Source organism: Chelonia mydas, chromosome 11 (assembly GCF_015237465.2).
Source record: "Chelonia mydas isolate rCheMyd1 chromosome 11, rCheMyd1.pri.v2, whole genome shotgun sequence".
NCBI lineage: Eukaryota > Metazoa > Chordata > Testudines > Cheloniidae > Chelonia > Chelonia mydas.
In genome coordinates, this window is record NC_051251.2 from 109,337 (window position 1) to 125,159 (window position 15,823).

A 15,823-nucleotide genomic window follows, 5' to 3' on the forward strand; every position below is an offset into this window, starting at 1 on the left:
CCATGGTCCCTCCACTTTTAAAAGTGAAATGGCATAACCCTTTTAACAAAAGAAACCTGCCTTGGTGGCAGGTGAGAGCAGGGAATGAGGCATGGTCACCACTAGCTCCTGCTCAGGGCCAGCAGGCAGGGGTGCTGGAACAATATTTACAGTGGGGATGCTGTAAGCCTTTGAACCAAACTGTAAATCCTGTATCTAATGGAAACCATTTCAAGTCAGGGGGTGCTGCAGCACCCCCTGCACCCCTAGGTCCAGCACCTATGCTGGCAGGCTCTGTGTGTGGCTGCAGCTCCCAGCCCCCACTGTGTAGATGAGTCCCGTTCTGGGCAGAGGGAGCCCAGCTCAGGGGAGGTGGAGATTGCAATGTCGGGAGACAGGGAGGGGATGGATGTAGTTTGGGGAGGGCAATGACCCCTGCAACAGGGGCAAGGTGTGGGGGATGTATGTGGGATCACATGCCATTGCCTCCTCTCATTTCTGCCAGCGCTGAGTAACTCGGTGGGGGGGGGGGGGGGGAGGAGGGAAGAGGTAGTGGGGAAGGGAGATGGGGTGGGGATAAGAGAACGGGAATGAGGGAGTGGGGGGAGGGGAATTGGGGAGAGGGAAGGGGGGGAGGAGTAAAGGGGGATGGGGAAAGAGGCAATGGGGAAGGGAGGTGGGGTGGGGGGAAGAGAAGGGGAATGAGGGAGTGGGGGAGGGGAATGGGGGGAAAGAGGAGGAATGGGGGATGAGAAAAGGGGGGTGGGGGGAAGAGGCAATGGGGTGGGGGAAGAGAAGGGGAATGAGGGAGGGGAATGGGTGTAAGGAAGAAGCAATGGGGAAGAGGTTGGGCGAGAAGGGAAGAAGCAGTGGGGAAAGGGGGTGGGGTGGGGGGGGGAAGAGGCACTGGGGGGAGGGGAAGGGGTGAATGGGAGAGAGATGCAGTGAGGATGGGAGGTAGGGTGGGGGGAAAGAAAGGAGAATGGAGAAAGGAGGAGCAGGGGACGGGTCCCCATGGCAAGAGCGGTGTGAGGGGCCCAAAAGTTCTTTGTGCCTAGTGCCCCAATAAATCTTAATTCACCTCTGCGCACGTGGCACTGAGGGAGGTTTGTGTCATAATTGTCCTTTGGCCGTTGGCTGGGAGAGGTTCAAGGAGGTGGTTTTGGCAAAGGCAGGAAAGCAGGGTCTCAGAGACTGTTGTTGTTGGCGTGGGGGCTCTTGTTGATAGTAGGCAGGGTAGGGTGTGCATGGTCATGGGTGGAAGGGTTGTTTCTGCTGCCTGAGTCCAGGGGCCAGAATATATATGCCAAGGGCCTGTAGTGTCAATCTGGAATTCTTGAAAAACTGCAAAGATTCATCCATTTTTTTGTTGAAGAGTTTATTCTCGTCAAAAAAATAGGTCCTCGATCACATATCGGAACCCTAGGGAAGCAGAAAGATTGTAGCCCTGAGTCTCTTCACATAACTATTCCGGTGGCTAGAGATCGAGAGAATGTGTCAGCTGCATCCACTGCTGTCCAGAGGGCTGGCTACCCTGGTGATCAGTCTCTTTTTGTCTACCAGCACATGGAATTGCTCTTGGTGTTCTGGAGGGAGCTTGTCTTTGAACTCTGCTAGCCTAAAATAGTTATCAAAGTCGTACTTCCCAGCAGAGCCTGATAATTTTCAATGTGGAACTACAGTCCCACAGAGGAATCAATCTTCGCAGCAAGTCTAGGCGCTTAGTCATCTTGTCCGGAGGAGTGGATATTTGTGGCTGCTGCCTTGCACGTTCCAGAACCCACCTGGACAACAAGGGAGGCTGGGGGCGGGTGGGTGAACAGGAAATCTGCCCCCCTAGTTGGCACAAAGTATTGTTTCTCCACCCGCTTAGGTGTAGGTGCACAAGTCCGGTGTGTGCCACTTCTCCTGCCAGCATAGCTACTACCTCTCACGGAGGTGGAATTATTAAGCTGATAAGAGAGCATCAGTGCAGCTGTACCACTGTAGCATTTTTAGCTTAGACTAGCCCTAAGAGAGCGAAGGAACAGGGGTTTCTGACTCAGCCCACGTGGCAGTAAGAGGGAACTGGAAAGGCGTCAACCCTCACTACCTATTATACCCTCATCAGGGAACACGAGGAGACGCATAAAAAACATGTGGGTCAATGGACACTGCCAAGAAAAACTTCCAGACTCAGATGGATGGCGTGCATGCGCACCTACCTCTGGAATACACATAGGAACCATTACTCAAAGAACTTAAAGTTCTTTAAAAAAACAAGTCAAAATCTGTATAATGGAAAATGTTAAGCAGTTGATATATAACTAAATAGGAAGGCTAACGCGTCAGAACCATCTGGGAGCTCACTTGAGAGCTAGTTGTCCAAAGGCTCTCTCAAGGGGCAAAGAGCAGAGCCATTTAAAACAACTCTCAGAATCCCTGCTACAGTCCACTAGCACATCAATAGCTCTTCAAATGTGATAGTACTGAAGGCAGCTAATAGTCTAAAATAATCAGCATGGACAACATCCATCATTAGGAGAAGTGTGTTAGGGCATGTCTACACTTACCTCCGGAGTGATTGATCCAGCGGGGGTCGATTTATCGTGTCTAGTGAAGACGCAATAAATCAACCGCCGAGCACTCTCCCGTTGACTCCGGTACCCCACCGGAGCGAGAGGCGCAGGCGGAGTTGACAGGGGAGCATCAGCAGTTGACCTACTGCAGTGAAGACACCGCAGTAAGTAAGTCTAATTACGCTGACTTCAGCTATGTTATTCACGTAGCTGAAGTTGCGTAACTTAGATCGATCCCCCCCCCTCCAGTGTAGACCAGGCCTCAGTCATACACACATTCCACCCTCAGGCTGGCAGAAGAACCAGCTGGGATCAAAGAGACCTGAGAAACATAGATATTATTGGAGAGGTCATACCACCACCTTCCCAACTACATTCCCTTCTTCAGTGCTTAACCGAATGGTCAGCCGTAGCGATCATTCACCATTTGGTCTGTTCCTGTGTGGCCAAAAGGGCTTGACAGGCTGTCCAACGTCAGAACAGATTTGATGCACCCATGTAATAGGATGTCTGCCTCTGGGCTGCCTCTACCACTCAGCTGGTGGAATTTTATCCCGGATGTTACAAGCCACCTGGAGAACAGTGTTTGCCAGAATGTCTTGTGGCATTCTCATGACATGTCCGAAAAGCATAAGTTGCTGTCTGCGGACAACGGCCCCAGTAGTCTGTAGACCAGAACAACTGTAAACATCTGCATTACAGATGAAGTCATTCCACTTTATGCCCAATATACGACGTTGGCATTTTGTGCGGAAAGCCTCCAGCTTTGCCCAGTCTGAGCGGCACAGTAGCCATGTTTCGCAACCATACAGCATTACAGAGAGGATACCGCTCAGATAGATCCTGAACTTGGTTGCTGGGCCGAGATGATGCTGATTCCATATTGATTGTGAACGACCCATGGCAGACGCTTCAGTGTCAATCCAGTGGAGAACCTCCATGTGAGAGTTGGAGGACTTGGTGAGTATAGAACCCAAATAGCAAAAGTTGGAGACTTCTTCAATAGTTTCATTATTCAAAGAGACTGGAGTCATGGATGGACCTGAGCCTAGACTTTGCAGCTTTGTCTTTGAGCACAAAACAAGGAGACCAACCGTAGCCAACTCTGCCTCCATTTGCTGGAGTGCCTTGCAAAACCTGTTGGGGCTCTGTACTAGAACAGCAACATCAGCAGCATAATCAAGATCTGAGCGTGAGAGATCACCAATCTTAATGCCTATGGACCTGACGGAATGCTGCATTATGAAATCCACTGCCTGACAAAGGAGTGCAGGGGCCAAGACAACCCTGCCTGACACCAAATACTGATTTAAAAGGTGCTGACATCCAGTTCCCCAGATGTACACAAGCAGTGGTTCCATTATGCAGCTCACTAATCAAGTCCAGCAGAGTGGTAAGGACACTTACACCCTTTTAGGCCTTAAATAGTGCGACTTGGTCAACTGAATCAAACACAGCCTTAAGATTGACATACACCATGTGCAGGGACTTCTTGGACTCGTGGTGTATCTCCGACAACAAGCGGAGGGCCAAAAAGGTGTCTAATGTGGACCTGTTCCTCATAAAACATGACAGTTGGGGGTAATGCTTCCGGTGCAACAGGGACTCCAAACACGCCAGCAGAACATGCGCAAATACCTTCCCTGGCACGGACAACAAGGGGATCAGCCTGTAGCTCTTACATTCGCTGCACGGTTCCTTGCCCATATAAAGTGAGATCACAATACCGTCTATCCAGGCAGTTGGCAAGGTTCCAGTTCTCCACACCAGGCAAAAGAGAGCCAGAAGTGATTCCGCTATAGGATCAATAGCGCATTTTAGCAGTTCTGGAGGGATGCCATCAGTGCCGGCCGCACGTCCCTTTTTCAGTTTACAGCTGGCATACTTCATTTCATCCAGTGTTGGTGCATCAGTACAAGTGTCAGGGTCCGAAACCACAGTGGCTGCCAAATCATCCAGCTCTGAGCAAGTGGCTGCTGGAGGGTGGTACAGGGAGCTGTGATAATGTTCCACCCAGCATGAGACTATGTCCTCCTCCGATTTACAATGACAGCCTCAGCTGTCATTCAGGATGCCAAGCGACTACTTCTTGACTGCCGAGGTTGCAGATCGCGCAGAAAACTGGTTTTAAGTCTCTCCTGGCTAAGCCAAGTTCAACATCATATGCCACTTGGTTATAAGAAGCCTCGCAATCGCGAAGTGCAAAGGTGTTGAAAAGGGAAATTCAAAACAGAATGATAATTAGAGAGTGAGCAAAGGCCTTTTAACAAGAGAAATCAGCAGTTTGCCAACCCTCAAGGAGGCACCGACAACCCACTATAATGGTCTCAATACCTTTCCACTGGCTTTCGCCATCCAGGAGAGACATTAGCTAGAAGACTTCTCCTGCCACCAGCAGGAAGGATATTAGCTAGATGGCTCCTCCTGATCAATACCATGCAGGGGTGAGTATGCTTAGTTAGAAAGGTCCCTCTAATCTGAGACCATACAGGCAGCATTTGACAGAAAAGTGATTCCATAAACCATACATTAGTGTCTTAAATATGTAGAGATCTCACTGGGCAGGCTTAGCATTGGTGACTGGGCTATTGCGGAGTACAGTAACTCCTCGCTTAACATTGTAGTTATGTTCCTGAAAAATGATACTTTAAGCAAAATGATGTTAAGTGAATCCAATTTTCCCATAAGAATTAATGTAAATGGGGGGGGGGATGTTAGGTTCCAGGGAAAATTTTTTCACCAGACACACATATACACAGTACAAGTTTTAAACGAACAATTTAATACTGTACACAGCAATGATTTGTGAAGCTTGGTTGAGGTGGTGAAGTCAGAGGGTGGAAGAGGGTGGGATATTTCCCAGGGAATGCCTTACTGCTAAATGATGAACTCACAATTGGCTGAGCCCTCAAGGGTTAACACATAATTGTTAATGTAGCCTCACACTCTACAAGGCAGCAAGAATGGAGGGAGGGGAGACAGCACGGCAGAGAGAGACAGAGACACACACCGTGTGTGTGAGAGGGAGAGATGCGCATTGCCCCTTTAAGTACGCTGACCTCACTGTAAGTATATTGCCTTTTTAAGTAGATCAGCAAGTTGAGATAGCAGCTGCTGAGAGCAAGCTCCCTCCATCCTGAGTCCTGTCATGTGTCCCCCCACCCCTGAAAATGGGGTAAAGGAGCGGGGGGGGGGCACCCTGACATTAGCACCCTTCTTTCCCTGCCCCCGGGCAGCTCCAAGGCAGAGGGCAGGAGCAGCACATGGCAGTGGGGGGAGGGACAGCTGAACAGCCGGCAATTGGTAGCCTGCTGGGTGGCTGCCACACAGGGAACTTAGGGGAGCGGGGAGCTGATGGGGGGCTGCCGGTCCACCCTGGTTCCAAGCCCCCACCAGCTAGCTCCAACAGGCTGCTCTTTCTGCAAGCAGTGGACAGAGCAGGCGGAGGCCAAACAACATTATAAGGGAGCACTGCGCAACTTTAAACGAGCATGTTCCCTAATTGATCAGCAACATAACAAGTTAACTGGGACGACTTTAAGTGAGGAGTTACTGTACTAGCGTATCAGTCAAATGGGGCTTCTGTTTGTTGGAGCTGCCAGTTAAGTTTTTTAATTCAACAGCTGAGCACTGACCTCAGGAAATGAAGGACCCAGACTTAGATCCAACAGATATCTCTCCTTGCTGTGTCTACTGGGTGGGAGGCGATTCCTCTTCCATGCAACAAGTTTCCCTATTGATTTTTATGTGACCCCCTTCACATACCTCTAACCTGCCAAAGCCCAATTGCAGGACAACATATGTGGCAAAGACCCAAAGTGCGGGGGACAAAACAATTATTCATGCAGGAAGCTTAAAATGGTGTGGGATTCATTCCCTTAGTGTAAATATTTCTATGACTTCAGTGTTATGATTCTGTATCACCAGTGTAAGCAGATGTCAACAATAAAAGTTAAGGGACACCAAATTTGTGTAGAAGGTAGGTAACTATGGAACTAAAATGAATGACATCCCTTGAAAGAAGGATGGTGAGGTGTGCCTCTTGTTATTCACGAATTGCTCCCATCCTGCACATTTGCTCTTATTTCCAGGCACCTCCATGACATCTTCATGTACACACTTTCTTGGGATGAGTGATAGAGCAGGGGCAGTAATGCTAAAAAAGCACAGCTCAGAAGCATTTCAAACTATCCAAAGGAACTGCAAGCAGATAAGATCATAAGAACTGCAATACCAGAACAGAGATCAATCATCCATCTCACTGAAAAACTGGTCATACTGGACAGACCAATGACCCATAAAGTCTGGTACCCTGTCTCAGACACTGGCTGATCTTAGATGTTTCAGAGGTCACGATACCATTGGGAAGGTAGGAGGAAAATATTTATTCCTGGCCCAGTGACTAAAATCCACTCCTCATATTACAAAGAGGAACAATGTTGAAGGGGCATTGTGGGGAGGAGGGGGAGGGAGGAAATCAGTAAATTAACTCTACAAATGAATGAGGGATAGCCCATACCTACCCAGCTTTTCTACTCTGAGCCACCTGCACTGCACTCCAATCCTTACTCCTGGGGGAATTCTGCACCACTGTGCAATGCAGAATTTTGCAAAAATTAATGTTGTGCATGCAGAATTTCCTTTCTTAGAATCATAGAATATCAGGGTTGGAAGGGACCTCAGGAGGTCATCTAGTCCAACCCCCTGCTCAAAGCAGGACCAATCCCCAACTAAAATCATCCCAGCCAGCGCTTTGTCAAAGAATGATTTTCTTTCCTCCAAAGAAATGGACTTCAGGGCTGCTAGCTACCACTAAGGGCCACTGGACTTGGCAGAACCCAGCTTGCACATAGAAGACACTGCTGTGGGAAGCGGGAGAGAGAGAGAGAGAGAGGGTTCCTGGCAGCTGCAGTTCCCAGCATGCCCTGAGGGAAGAGAAGGCAGCACGCAGGAAACACCTTGCAAGCCTGGGACCAAGCATCAGGCTGTTTCTCCCTCTGGATCCCTGAGCTCTGGTGGGGAGGGGCAGTCGGAGACGGGTGTCTGGACAAGGGGGCGGGGGGCGCAGCTGGGCTGTGAGGAGGGGATTCAGGGGGATTGGGTGTATTGGCCCGGGGGGGGGGGCCTGCAGGTGGGCTCTAGGGAGGAGGGTTTGTGGGTGTCTGTCCCCTCAGCTGGGCTCAGGGGGCGGAGTGGGAGAAAGGGGACAGAGAAAGAGGAACCAGCTTGTCACTGTGGTTTTTTTTAACTCTACTCCTGGGGGAACTTTTGTGTGTGTCCATATCATTACGGACATACTTGCTGACAGGTATTTTGAAATAAATTACCAAATTAATTGCAACTGGAGTGATTATTTAGTGTTATTTTAACAAATAAAATTTGTAGAATTTTGCAGAATTTTAAAATATTGTGCGCAGAATTTTTCATTTTTTCATGCAGAATGCTCCCAGGAGTAACTCCTGTCCTAAGGAGACTTGGGCATGTATCCAAATTAAGAACATAAGAATGACCATACTGGGTCAGACCAAAGGTCCATCCAGCCCAGTATCCTGTCTACCAACAGTGCCCAATGCCAGGTACCCCACAGGGAGTGAACCTAACAGGTAATGATCTAGTGATCTCTCTCCTGCCATCCAGCTCCACCCTCTGACAAACAGAGGCTAGGCACACCATTCCTTACCCATCCTGGCTAATAGCCATTAATGAACTTAACCTCCATGAATTTATCCAGTTCTCTTTTAAATCCTGTTATAGTCCTAGCCTTCACAAGCTCCTCAGGCAAGGAGTTCCACAGGTTGACTGTGTGCTGAATGAAGAAGAACTTCCTTTTATTTGTTTTAAACCTGCTGTCCATTAATTTCATTCGGTGGCCCCTAGTTCTCATATTATGGGAACAAGTAAATAACTTTTCCTTATTCACTTTCTCCACACCACTCATGATTTTATATACCTCTAATCAAAATCCCCCCTTAATCTCTCCTCATATGGGACCCTTTCCAAACCCCTAATCATTTTAGTTGCCCTTTTCTGAACCTTTTCTACTGCCAGTATATCTTTTTTCAGATGAGGGGACCACATCTGTACACAGTATTCAAGTATGCAGTGTTATATAAGGGCAATAAGATATTCTCCGTCTTATTCTCTATCCCTTTTTTAATGATTCCTAACATCCCTTCTGCTTTTTTGACTGCCGCTGCACGCTGCGTGGACGTCTTCAGAAAACTATCCATGATGACTCCAAGATCTTTCTCCTGATTAGTTGTAGCTAAATTAGCCCCCATCATATTGTATGTATAATTGGGGTTATTTTTTCCAATGTGCATTATTTTACATTTATCCACATTAAATTTCATTTGCCATTTTGTTGCACAATCACTTAGTTTTGTGAGATCTTTTTGAAGTTCTTCACAGTCTGCTTTGGTCTTAACTATCTGAGCAGTTTAGTATCATCTGCAAACTTTGCCACCTCACTGTTTACCCCTTTCTCCAGATCATTTATGAATAAGTTGAATAGGATTGGTCCTAGGACTGACCCTTGGGAAACACCACTAGTTACCCCTGTCCATTCTGAAAATTTACCATTTATTCCTACCCTTTGTTCCCTGTCTTTTAACCAATTCTCAATCCATGAAAGGATCTTCCCTCTTATCCCATGACAACTTAATTTACTTAAGAGCCTTTGGTGAGGGATCTTGTCAAAGGCTTTTTGGAAATCTAAGTACACTATGTAATTACTGCAACGATGTCTCAAGTGACTGCTTCCTTATGGCCTGAAGGCATTGCTGTCATGCCAGAGCCTCAGACCTAGTCATACACCTTGGCAGATTCACTACTAGGAGCCAGCCATGTAACTAAAACTGTGAGAAATAATCCAGTACCTTTTCTTCTCTTCTTCCTCCTCCTGTTTCCTCCTAAGCTCCTCCTCTTCTTGCCATTGTCTTTCCTCTTCCTCCCTTCTGATCTGCTCTTCCTCTTCTTGCCTTCTCCTCTCCTCCACTTCCTGTTTCCGTCTCTGTTCCTGCTGCAGTAGGTGCCGATAGAGGCTGCGAGCCAGCTGGCCACGCCAATGCTTCTGCAGGACAACAGCCGAAGCCTTCAGTCGCAGGAGGGCTTTCTTCCAGAAGTGCGCTCGATAGTTCTTCTGGATTGTCACTATACTGACTAGGGCTTTTCGGTACTTCTTCCTACAAACAAAACCAAACAGTTACTGACCACTTCTATTACAGCCATGTCTCTCATGTTTCTAAGGAATGGCTCCCCATGGTACCAAAGTGCTGAACAAATGACGTGAGCATGCCAGTGCCCATAGGCGGCACAAGTCTCTCCCTCTTTTTCTACCACGCGAAGATTCTTTTCCTTGCTGCCGTCTTTCCTGCATCTGCCACCTTATTCCTGTCGCGAAAGTGACCCTTCTTGGAGCTGCTTTAATATGTCTGGCTTTGTTGAAAGGGAAAAGGAGCATGAAATCCCCAGGGGATGAAGAAGAGATTGTCACCCACTAGAAAGGAAGTTTCATGCTCCTCAAATCTTACATGCACATCTCTGAAAAACTAACAGCCTAGCACACTTGTATGCCCATCGCACAGACCCCTTGGAATCTTTATAGAGGAAAACACCCCCAGCATTCATCTCGCTGGTCACTGAACCACCTTGAAATTTCAAACACAACCCGAGAATGATCCCCTAGGGCCAGCATAAGCATCTGAGATTGTGCTACGTTAACAACAATGAAACCAGGGGTCCAGCAGCCAGAGCCGTTCCTAGGGGGTGTGAGGCCTCGGACACAGGCACCGAGTTTCTAATCTGCCAGGGGGTGCTCCCCCTGGCTCCGCCCACACCCCACCCCCAACTCTACCCCTTCCCCCAAGGCCCCACCCCTGCCCTGCTTCTTCCCACTCCCGCTTTGCACCCGCCCCACCTCTTCCCGCCCCTCCCCCATCCTCCCCCGAGCACCCTGCACCCTCGCTCCTCTCCCCTCCAGCGCCTCCTGATGCTGCGAAACATGTGATCCGTGGCACGCAGCAGGGGCTGAGAGGGAGGGGGAGGTGCTGATTGGTGCGGCTTGCCAGTGGGCTGGGGGGAGGGGGAGGTTCTGGTAGGGGGGCTCCTTCCCGCCTGCCTCCTGTTCACCCCGCTCGCCCTCCTGCCTCACCTCCCTGTCCACCTCCTTGCGAAGAACTGGGCCCCGCAAAGCGCGGGGTCCGGGGCAGTCCCCCTGATTCGCCATACCCCAGGGACAGCTCTGCCAGCAGCAGCAGCAGCTGGGTGCAGGCTACAGAGAGGGGAAGAAGGAGAAAGGGCGACAGAAGCAGGTTTAAATAAACTGGTTGGGGGCTGCCTCTTCCCCCTGCTTCTCTCCCCAATGCCTCTCCTCATACAGAGGGTGGCCAGCTGCATACTTAGCCTCCTCTAAGGTGGACAAAGCATATAGACAAAAGGTACCATGACAAGGCCCTACTCAGCTCCGTGGTGCTCTTCCTGATAATATCTATCTGTCAGAAGTTAAGGCCAGAAGGGACCATTATGATCATCTAACCTGACCTCAGGTATACACAGGCAATAGAATGTAATGCCCCATCTGGAGCCTTCTGATCACCTTCCTCCACTTCCCAAGGTAAAGACAACTTCTGCAGCCAATGCAGGAGGGCTGTGAAATACAGTGATCCTGCACTTCACCCTTACTCAGATATAAAACACAGAGGGGATAAGGACCCTGATTTGGCAACTGGAATTTAGTTACCTATTCTGCTGATGCTGCAAGGTACTGGGCTTGGCTCCGCCTCCAAGAGTCATAGAAGCCATATGGGGATGGAGTGTGGCTCCCTCCCCCAGACCCATGCAGGTCCTGTAAGGCTAACAGGGACACAGCCCAGTTTACAGCCCCCGTTCTCCACAGGTCCTGCAGGGCTAAGAAAAGTAACAACTTATTTTAGTTGGTGGAGTCAGCAGCTGTGACTAGGAGTCCCACAGGGAGCAGGTCTGCTAAACAAAATGGGGCATTTTCACTTTGGTTTATTTTCTGATTCAGATATTTCACTTTAGTGACCATTCAGACACCCTGAGCTCCTGGGAAAGTAAAGCAGAGTGTACAGAGCGAACCATGTAACCTTCCATCCCTTAGGCCTCTTTCCCTAATTCTCAGAACAAGTCCCTGAAGATATGGATAAAGATGACAATAAAATCCTGGAACAGCTAACTCTTCATGGCAGGGTTACTCTGCTTAATTTACATAATCTTGGTGACTGATAAGCTCTAAGTGCTACATGGCAGCACTCTCTAGTTTTGCCTTACTCACTCGAAACCTTTTCTGGACTTGTCCCATACTAATTCCTTTCTATTGGAGCTTCTCTAATGTTGATGCAGTGCAACACTGAAATGATCACAAAAAAGGATTTCTAACTTCACTTTCTCCAACCTTCATCTTCCCCGTCTTCTGCTCCTACACCTCCCTCTGCAATGCCTCATTTGCCACCAGCTGTTGAATAAGGAGTTTTCCTTTTGACCACAGAAGCACCGCTTGATTTGAAGACTAAACTTAGATGAATGGTGTGCATCCCAATCTCTCAGTCCACTAGCTGGATACCTTCCTTTCCAGGAAAGTCACAGAAGAGACATTGCAGTTTTCCCTTAGCAATGCTGCCTAGAAACTATGTTTTACAATGTGATAACTCCCCTCCTTCCCCAAAATATCTGGAGGTTTCTGATTATTAATTATTATTATTTAAGTGTCCCCGCCATGAGGAATTTACACTCTAATTTACACAGACTGCACAGCAAGTAAAGGCACCCAGACAAGGGAAGAGGGAAAGGCATGGAGACAGCATTTTGCTTTATTTTGGCAAGCAGCATGTACTACAATCATTAAAGAGTCAGCTGTTACCTTAACTTCAAGGGGCAGGAGAGGGGATGGCTCTTCTGTAATAGCTTTTCTTTAACACTACTATGATTAGGAGCAGTAGTGGCAAAAGGGAGCAGCTGAGAGGAGATCAGTGGTGAAAGGTTAGCCCAAAGTAGTAAGTTCTTACGAGTAACTTAAAGAAGGAGAGAGGCCCCTGGGAAAATAGGAGAAGGAAAGCTGCTCCAGGCCTTGGGGACAGTGCTGATAAAGGCACAGTTGGGAGAGGGGAAGAAGAGAGATGAAGGGAGCATTAGGTGAAGCTGATTGGTTAAGGGTGGAGGAGTGGGAGCTGAGAGCCAAGAGGTAGAGGGGGTGGAGTTCTGGAGACCCTTGAAGGTGAGGATGAGGAGTCTGAAGAGGCAGAGAGTCAGTGGAGAGACCCGGTCATTGCAGCCACATGTTTAACAGACTAGGGGGTGGGAGCGGGGGACATGGGGGGTGTAAGAAGCAGGGGGTAGAGGAGGCTGCAGTGGTCAAAGAAATGACTACACCACAGACACGGATTTCAGCAGAAACACAGATTATGGAGCTAGCCAATGGATTTGGAGTGTGGGGGAACAGAAGAGTGGAAGTGCTGATGGGAATACTCTAGAGCAGAGGAGAGGATGGGGGAGACTGCAAGCAGACAGGTGGAGAAAACGCAAAGACAGCCCACAACACTGACCTTGCCATGTAGCCCAAGATGTGGGCTTGGATGACTATAGCCGCTTTCCTCAACTCCTCTTCCCGATCCTTCTCCAGGTTCTGTTCAAGAGCTTCCTTCAGGAAAACCTGACACCGTGGGGAGGAGTTTCAACAAACACAAAGAGAGGAAAGAAATCAGCCCCAGGGGAGAGTCAGGAGGTTTCATTCCCTTGGTGACAAGCACAGAGTGCTCTCTTTATGCTGCTGCCCTGTGATCTCTGCTCAAGAGCTGCAGCCTCTCCAGAGCCACCCCTCACTTTCGGCTGGGGTGCCTTTCCTGGTATTACAAGGAAAAAGTTGTGCATTACATGAGCCAAACTCTAAGCCCATCCCCCGCCTCCTCCTTTCACTCTGTGGTCAAGGCTTTAAAGAAAGAGAGAAGGGGGAGGGAAGGAAAAATAAGGAAGGAGGAGGAGAGTGTGCAACCTAGTTATTAACCCGTTCTCAGCTGGTATCTTTTCTTCACACCAGTCTATTTTCTCACTGCATTGGCCCCTGGCTACCAATATGTGACATTCAATATTTCATAAAGAGATCACACCACATTTTGGGTGCAGAGGTGAGCATTTACATTTCCAGGACCCTGGCAGCAGTTTGCACTCTGAAAAGTGAAGATTAATGGAAGAATCAGAAATCTCCAATGGTGAGAAAAATGCATAAAGAAACTGGCCATCCCCAATCAAACATCGCGTGGCCATTCCAAAGGAATCTGATCACTGCAGGATCTAAAGGAATCCTGAGGAGAGGGTTCTCCCTGCTGAATGTGCTCCTGTACTGCAGCATACGTAGGGGGAGATGCACCCCAAAGAGAGAGTTGTCCTTGCCAGAGATGTGCTGCTGTACTGGAGGTTGCATTTTATAATAGCTAATAATAGTTTGTTCTTCTCTAGCACCTACCATCCAAGGGCCTCCAAGCACTTTACAAACTTTAACTGATTAACGCTCACAGCCCTGTGACACAGGGCAGCACTATACACATTTTACAGATGCAGGAACTGGGTCACAGAGAGGCTAAAAGTCACATATCCAATATCACACATCAGATCAGCAACAGAGCTAGAATTAAAACAAATTCCCCTGTTCTAATCACTAGGCAGCACCCTCGACATAACACTACCTCTTCCTATTTATCTACCATTCCTCTTCACATCACTGCCTCCAACTCCTCCCCTCCATCAGTGATACTAGCATTGCTGTCCTATTTCTCCACTTCTCCCATAACCGACTCTGTTCTTTCTTCCACATTGCCCCATCTGCATGGAACATCCCTCTCCCTCATTGCTTTCTCTGCATTTAAATCTCTCCTGAAGAACAGCTTCCATCACAACGCCCGCAAGAAATTAGCTGATTAATAATGGTCAAGGAATTGAGGACAGTCTATAAAGAAAGTCACCACCTTGACCACTTTCCTTGTATGTTGTGTCCCTTTCCACAGTCTGTGCCAGTTTGTTGGTCTTTTAAAATTACGAACTCCTTGGGACAGGGACTGTTCTTTCCATCAGATTTATGCTGAACCTAGTACACTGTGGGTGGTACCAGAACAAAATAATTAATAGGGACAGTGCCTATAGTGATAGATACCTTACAAATGTTTAGGCAGGGACGGAGCTGTCCTTGAGAGTTGGGCCAGGGATGCAACTCCACCATGCAGCAGAAGTATCCAATTCACAGAGACTTCATTGGCATGACAAGCTTCACAAGTGTTGCTAAAGTATTAAAAACCCAAAGAACACTCAGGTATCTGTCAGTAATATCCATCCAAGACAGGGCGTTTTGATCCCCAAACAACATGGGGTTTGCCAGTAATAGCTAGCTGTGAAATGATAGCATTTTGCAGGAAGCAGATCGGAAAGATTAAAATGAATTCAAACTACAGGTAGAGAAATCTCCCTTGTCAGGAAAACCATAAGCAAATCATCTGTTTCTCTGTCATTTAATTCACAGTGAGACTGGGTCGGGCCAGATGGCTACAGGAGAGTAACAGAAGGCAGATATATTAGCCCCAGGTTAAGTAGGTCCCTTTTCCCTGGGTAAGGTAACAGGGAAGGTTCCAGAACAATCAGGAACTTTCTGGAGACAATTAAGACAGGCTGATTAGAACACCTGCAGCCAATCAAGAAGCTGCTAGAATCAATTAAGGCAGACTAATCAGGGCACCCTGGTTTTAAAAAGGAGCTCACTTCAGTTTGTGGTGTGCGTGTGAGGAGCTGGGAGCAAGAGGCACTAGGAGCTGAGAGTGAGAACGCAGACTTTTGGAAGACTGAGGTGTACAAGCATTATCAGACACCAGGAAGAAGGTCCTATGGTGAGGATAAAGAAGGTGTTGGGAGGATGCCACGGGGAAGTAGCCCAGGGAGTTGTAGCTGTCGCACAGCTGTTCCAGGAGGCACTCTAGACAGCTGCATTCCACAGGGCCCTGGGCTGCAACTCCTCCCAACTCCTGGTCAGACATAGGAGGAGTTGACCTGGACTGTGGGTTCAGAAAAACGGCCAAGCTGAGGGCTGCCATGAAGCTCCAAGGCGAGCAAATCCGCCAATAAGCAGAAGACCCACCGAGGTAGAGGAGGAACTTTGTCACAATAGCCACTCTCAAAAGTTTAAGCCTATCTTCATCTGAGGGAAGAGTGACTAGATTGAGAAATATAGGGGTTATTTTTGCCATTAGTTTCTAATATGAACAGAAACGACGGAAGCTTATGGTAAG

General features: G+C 48.3%; 1 protein-coding gene across 5 annotated transcripts in view; it reads right to left on the minus strand.

The window, feature by feature from the left end:
- LOC102934044 (unconventional myosin-X) overlaps positions 1 to 15,823 on the minus strand; it is a 287,560-nt gene that overhangs the window by 101,114 nt on the left and 170,623 nt on the right. For all 5 annotated transcript variants that reach the window (XR_006284703.1, XM_037912692.2, XM_043524831.1 and 2 more), the window contains 2 exons: positions 13,100 to 13,206; positions 9,416 to 9,721 (listed from right to left, as the gene is read on the minus strand). Coding sequence is in view for 4 of the 5 variants with exons in the window: in XM_037912692.2 (XP_037768620.1) it covers positions 9,416 to 9,721; positions 13,100 to 13,206 (413 nt within the window). In the remaining variant the exon portion in view is untranslated. The remainder of the gene's footprint in view (positions 1 to 9,415; positions 9,722 to 13,099; positions 13,207 to 15,823) is intronic.